Source organism: Manis pentadactyla, chromosome 11 (genome assembly GCF_030020395.1).
Source record: "Manis pentadactyla isolate mManPen7 chromosome 11, mManPen7.hap1, whole genome shotgun sequence".
In the NCBI taxonomy this organism is placed as follows: domain Eukaryota; kingdom Metazoa; phylum Chordata; class Mammalia; order Pholidota; family Manidae; genus Manis; species Manis pentadactyla.
Genome location: NC_080029.1, coordinates 8,963,635 through 8,970,088, shown reverse-complemented (window position 1 = coordinate 8,970,088; position 6,454 = coordinate 8,963,635). Strand labels below are relative to the sequence as shown.

General features: G+C 54.5%; 1 protein-coding gene across 1 annotated transcript in view; it reads left to right on the top strand.

Annotated features, from left to right (window-relative positions):
* Positions 1–3,074: 3,074 nt before the first annotated feature.
* Positions 3,075–6,454, top strand: part of TUNAR (TCL1 upstream neural differentiation-associated RNA) — a 47,406-nt gene continuing 44,026 nt past the window's right edge. The window contains exons 1-2 of the mRNA XM_057488164.1: positions 3,075–3,378; positions 3,639–3,946. Of these exons, the coding sequence (XP_057344147.1) occupies positions 3,935–3,946 (12 nt within the window). The 5' untranslated portion in view covers positions 3,075–3,378; positions 3,639–3,934. The remainder of the gene's footprint in view (positions 3,379–3,638; positions 3,947–6,454) is intronic.

Genomic DNA, 6,454 nt, shown 5'->3' with positions numbered 1-6,454 from the left:
CCCATTCGGAAAACTTTGCCACCAAGAAGCATCCTCAGTTCCTTAAATCCAGGGAGGGGCCCCTCTTTTGTGCAACCGCACAGAGTGTAGGCACCCTGACACTGACTTCATGTCCTGCCATACCACCCTGCTGACTGGCCTCTCTCCCTACTGGACTAGGAAGTCACCAGATGGTAGGGGCTGCAGTGTGTTCACTGCTGAATGCCTAGATCCAACAGCATACTGAGCACATAGTAAATACTCACTTAACATTTATTGAGTGAATGAATGCACAGATGAATGCATTGTGGGAAAAAACTGAGAATGGGTGAGTTAGTCATGCCTCCCATGCAAACAATGCACCCGTTACAGGTTGCCAAGCCCTCTCTCACTCAGTGACCTGCATGTGGGCTATGTCCCTCCAGTGGTCTTGCAGTGCTGCAGTCGGCAGCCATCATGACCCCACAGTCCCTATGAATGATGGGAGGTGCCCCAGCAAGAGCAGTCGACAAATCTTTGTCTGGGTGGCTGCCTGGAGGCTAAGCCCTCCCCTCTAGCTGTCTGCCCACTGTCTCTGCCCACAACCATCCCATAGGTCTAATGGTGACAATAAAAGCTCTCTTTCACTGAGTGCTTGCTCTGTTCCAGGAACTATCCTGGGGACTTTACAAATACATCTCATTTGTAAGTCTAAATGTCAGGTAGGCATTTTCTATATTATGATTGTCTCCATTTTCTTTTAGCCTGGCAGACAAAATAGGGTAATGGTTAGGAACAGGCACTTTGCGGGCAGGGAGACCCAGTTGCAGCTCCCAAATCCCAAATCATTTGCCAGCTGTATAACTTTAGGGAATCTATGTAACTTTTTAAAACTTCTCTCTAAGAAGGGATAATGGACCTACCTTACATGCTTTGATGAGGTTAAAATGATCTCTTATAAAGCCCTTAGTACCTGGAATGCCTAGTATGGCTTAAGTCCTCTTTAAATGTCCCTAGGAAGACCCAGAGGACAGAGGGCTTATATAGTTCATCGTTGCATCCTAGTGCCTGGCAATGTGCTTGGCTTCAATGGCTGTTCCTTCAAACTTGGGGAGCTGTTCCTCCACTGCACTGCGGATAGACATCCTGGAAAGAGTGGTCCTGGGGATTTGTGGGCTTCCTTAATTCCAACTCGCTCATGCATGCAGCAGCTCCACCGAGAAAAGCCCGACGAATGATGATGCGACGGGAGGAAGCCTTGCCTGCCGCCTTCTTGGCGCATTTTCCAAGCACACACTGTGAAGAAGGAACAAGCAGCCTTGGGCTAAGGGTGCGAGCCAACATTGTCCAAATTTTCATGAACCGTGAATGCGATGCTTGTGCTATGAAATCATGTTTCCCCACAGGCTGCCTGATTTCCCAGAGTAGTGGGGCCCAGATACTGCTTGTGCATGGAATACAAGCTCTGAGGTTTTGTTTATTGTAAACACTGGGTTTCCCTGACCAAATAAGGTGTCAAATTCTATGTGCATTTTGTACAGTCTGTGCTGAAAAAAAGAGCCAGCTGCCAATATGGCACCAGGAAACAATCGTCCTGGAGTTTCTGTGGACCCGCTGCCTGGCTGCCACCACTATAAAAATTAGTTGGGAGATTCAGAGGTTTTGCTCTGCATGTCACTGGGAAATGTTGAATCTTGACTGTTGCTTGTGGGCTGGGATGCAAAGTGTTTCTCCCAGAAAAGTGCTGCCTTTGGGCATCAGTTTCTTAAGATGCAGGTTTTTGTTTGGATGAGGTTTCAAGGTTTTTCCATAAGAGTTACTAGCATCTTAATAATAATAGTAATACCAAGAATAATAACAGGAGGAAGTATCCTGTCACTGGGTCAACAAAAACCAAAGCGCCTTCGTGGGGATCTGCACTGTGGAGACCCACCACCATGGTGTGGGGTGTTCTGGGGCAGGTGAGATCCCCTCCTTCTCTGTAGGGTCTGTCTTCTGCCTCTATTTCCCCACATCCATACCAAAGAGGAAGAGAGAACAGCCCGGTGGGGAAGGGGTGTGAGCTTGGTTGTATGGGTGAGGTGGCAGGTGGTTTCTATTCTGTAAAACAAACGGGAGGACCTCTGAACAGTGAAGAAGTGACACTCCCCACAAACAGCTATTGAAGGGGGACAATGTGGAGTACCAGACCTTGGAACCAGGAGGCCTGGCTTCTGGGCTTTGAGGCACCCAATGGACGTGGGCAAGTTTCAACACAGTGGTTGCTGCCTGCTGTGAGGACGCTGTCCCACTTCTCTATCCACGGGAGTGTATTTGGTGAGATCCCATTGGATCAGGAGACAGGCTGCACGCCTCCCAGCAAACCCAAGTTCACATTCATGGAGCATGTTAGGTGCCAGTAGTTAGCTGTGAGCTTTGGGGACAAACACTCCATTTTCCTGAAGATGTTGAGTAACTTAGGGAATATCCTACATACCCCAGACATTTGGAGGCACCCGAATTTGAACACCAATCCAAAAGGCCCCAAAACCAGAAACAGGAAGGCACCCTGAAGTATAAGGCCTGTAAGGTGGGCTAATGGACATAGGGGTAGGGTGGAGAGGGGTCCCCATGGGAGGCGGGGGTGGTTGATCACGACCCAGCTGTCCCCAACCTCCCAGGCCTGGGAAGAGCCCAGAGCCAAGAGCTGCGCGACCTGTACTTCCATGAAGAGGAGACAGGCAGCAGCTCAGGAGCAAAATGTCCAGGCAGGAGGGAGAGCAGAGGAAGGAGGCCGCTCCTCCTTCGCCCGCATCCTCAGGTCCCCATGTACGCCACGTGGGTGGGAACGTGCCACACACACCCACGCGCCCACTGCCACCCTCGCCGCGCTCGCGCCGGGGCGCTGGACCTCAACCCGCCACGTCGCCGCCACCTGCTGCTGCAGCCCCAGTGAGGGAGAAGGAGCGTCTCCGCGCCTCCCACATCCGCTGCTCCCCAGCGGGCCCCCTCGCCTGCCCGGCCGGGCCGAGCCACGTCTTCCCCGGTGCCCCCTCCCCAGCGCCGGGGGGGAGGCGGAGGGAGGAGCTCGGGCCGCAGCCTCCCGCCCTCCCACCCCTCCCCTCGGCTGCCGCATCCCGGTTCGTCGCGCGCATCAGCGTGGGCTCCCCGAGGCGAGTCGCTAGGTAACGGGGTCGGCTCCGCAGACCCCGGGCAGGGGGAACCCGCGCGCGCCGTTCCCAGCTGCGCCGCGGCCGGGGCCGGGGGCCCACGGGCCTTCCCCCAGCCCGGCCTGCAGATCGGCTGGGGGACAGCCCCCGCCCAAGATGCCTTAAGGCGCGTCGATCGCCGCCGCCGAGGTGCCCGCCTGGCAGGGACCCCGACGCCGCCAGCCCCTTCCTCCCGCCCAGCCGGTGCGGCCGGGTGGGCGCCCCACCGCCGGTAAGCTGCGCTCCGGGGCCGCTGCTGGGGCGGGGAGGCAGTGGGGAGGCGCGGCGAGCAGGGCAGCTCCCGGCCGGCCATGTGCTGAAGTTTCTGGGGCTCCGCGCCCCGGAGGGCGCGCGGCGCGAGACACAGCCGCGCGGTGGGTGGGGCGGCGCGGTCCTGCCGGGGCGCCCGCGCCCCCCGCCCCTCGGGATCCCGCGGCCCCGCGCGGTCTCACGCTCTCTCTCTCCCTCTTTCCTCCGCGCTGCCTCCCCGAGGTCCCCCCGCCGAGCCCCGCGCGGGGCCTGAGGAGCCCCGGGGCGCCGCCCGGAGACCACCCGGCTGCGCGCACACCTCGCTAGCGGCGGACGAGGACATGAGCGGCGCGCACGGGGTCCGGCGCCCGGCAGCCAGCCCCAGCTGGCGGCGGCCAGGGGGCCCGCGCTGCCCGGGAGAATGAGGCGGGAGCCGGCGGCAGCCTCCTCTTCCTCGCCTTCCTCCGGCCCCGGCGCCCCGGGCCCGGGCCGGGCTGCGGCTCTGCTGCGTGTCCCGCGCGCCCCCCGCCCGCCTCCGGATGCGCTGCTCGGTAAGCCAGGCCCTCCGCCTCGGGAACAAAGCCCCTTCGCTCGGCCGGGAGGCCGCCCGGGAGCCCCCCTGCCCGGCCCCCACCCAGAGCCTGGAAGTCTGCGGGGCTCCCGATTGAACCCCTCCATTACCTCACCCCTGAACCTTGCCTGGAGGAGGAACAGCGCGGGCGCCTTCGAGACCCCATGCTTTTTTTCGCCATCGGGGTGGCAGCCGCAGGCTTGACACGCACGCAGGCAGGAGACCTGTTTGGTTTAGATACGGATGTTTCCATCCTGGGTTCAGACTCATCATTTGCAGAGAAAACCACGCATAGGTGTCGACCACACGCGTAGTGGGTGCCCAGCCTGTGCTGAGTAGTGTGCCTCAAAACCACCCGAGGAAGTAGGGCTCCCTTCCTCCATGGCTCAGATTTGGAAACTGAGGCCCAGAGAGGTTGAATGACTTAATCAAGGTCACAAGGCCAGGAAGTGGGGGACCAGGACTGGAAACAGTGGTTTCTTTCTGCTCCACAGAGCTGATCCCTCTGTAACAAAAACACACCTGTCCCATTTCTTCTTCTAACTGCTTCTATCTGGAGTTGTTGCGTGTGTGAAAATACTTGTGCCGATGAATATCTGCTCAGGTGAAACAATTGTTGGTAGCATGTATTTTCTGCCCATCTCTCCATCACGTTGCTGCGAACCCCAGTGAATTGTAAGTATAAAGCCACTTCTCTTAGTTAAGGGGGTGGAGTGTATGACCCCCTGCATGCTTTCTTTCCTGAGCTCGTTTCTCCCAGGCCTCTTAGAGACTAGAAAGGGAAGTACTTGGTTCCTCTTGTATGCCCCTTCTATTCTGTGTGTCCAGTGCATGCCCAGCCTCAGAACCGTGTCCTTAACCTTTCTGTGGGGTGAGGGCAATCAAGGCTGCCTGCCCCTGGTTGTGTAAGTCTCAGACATGGTTACTTAACAGGCAGTGGGGCTGATCCCAGATGGCCACCGTGCAGGAGCCAAGCCTGTCAGGAATTTTATCTTGGCTCACATTTGCCAACCCACCATGTTGGCAGAACTTCATACTTTTCAGCCTGGAAAAAAGGGGATGGGGCATTAATGTAAGCATGAGGTCTTCTGTTGCCCCTAGTCCTCTGGTTTGCAGCTTTTAACTGTTTGCTTAAGTGTGTTTTGGTCGATCCTGAACGGGGAAGCCACGCGCGAAGCAGTCGTTTGGTCCCGATCTGAGCTGCTTGTTGATGAGTTGAGTCGTCAGTGTTGGGTTTGGTTGTCTACAGGACATGTATTGCAGGTGTCAGTGCTGGGAAAGTCCCTTAGCAATAATGCGCTTCAGTTTCTCTGTTAATAATAAGGAGCAGAGTTGGACTGGATGACCTCTCAGGTCCCTTCCAACGAAATGATTCTATGAGTGGGTGGCAGGCCTTAGCTGGGCTGTGTGAGCTGATCAGACACATGCATTTGGACTACTAGCTCCACACTGAATAGGTTATTTCCAAGAAGAGGACATAGTTGGGAGGATACTGTGAGATTCAGGTTTCCCCTAAAGGAGATGAAGTCTGGGCAGTACTTGGGTGGATTATTTACTGGGCTAAAGCATGGTGGCTATAAAATGTCCCAAGGTGCCAGATTGAAGTTATGGGATAGGTTAGGCATTTCATTTGGAGAGATGACATTGGCCCTAAGAACTGATGAAATACAATGCATCAATTAGATGTATAGTCCCCTAAAAAGCAGCAAGCCAGTGAGCCTTCCTGACCCTTCAAGAAAGAATGCATTATAGTCGAATAGGTAAAAACCTGCTCAGCCTAAACAATGCACATAATTAAAGTGATTTTTAGATTTTCTCCATTCCACTGTTTGTTGGTTATATCAGTGATAGACAGATGGAGCCTGCCTAAGCACGGCCCCAGAGGGCCTGGGACAAGAAAGGTTGGCAACAAAGATTTTAGACCCTGACTTAGTCCTTGCCTGCTAATTACAGCTGAATTAATCAACTTGACCTATGGGCCTTTAATGGGTTGTCATAGCTCTTTTAAAGATGTAGATTAGTGAACCTTGTAAAGAATTACTGAATCCCAAATGAAATGGGTATGTCTCACCTTTTTCCCAGAGACTGAGCTCCCAGTGGGTTTTGTGACTTTGAAATTTGCAAAACCACAGCAAAGCTTTCATTTTTGACAACCTCATAGGGTTTGCTGAGGGCGAATAAGGCATCCTGTGTAGGCATATCTGCTCCCCGGGATTGTGTCTGAGTCCCTCATGACTTACCTGGTGAGGTCTGGAATAAAAATGATTGCAGAGAAACAATCTTCACTAAGTTACTTTTGAAAAGGTAATACAATTATGAAAGAACAACCTTTATGTCACCTATATGCCTGATGCCCAAAGCTAGATGACAGTAAGATATTACTCCCATTTCTGGTAGATTTTATATTCATCGGTCCCCTCCCATTTTTTGCTCTTTTCTTCCCCTGGCGTGGAAGTGTGCAATCAGGAATAAGTTCTCCCTTTTCAAT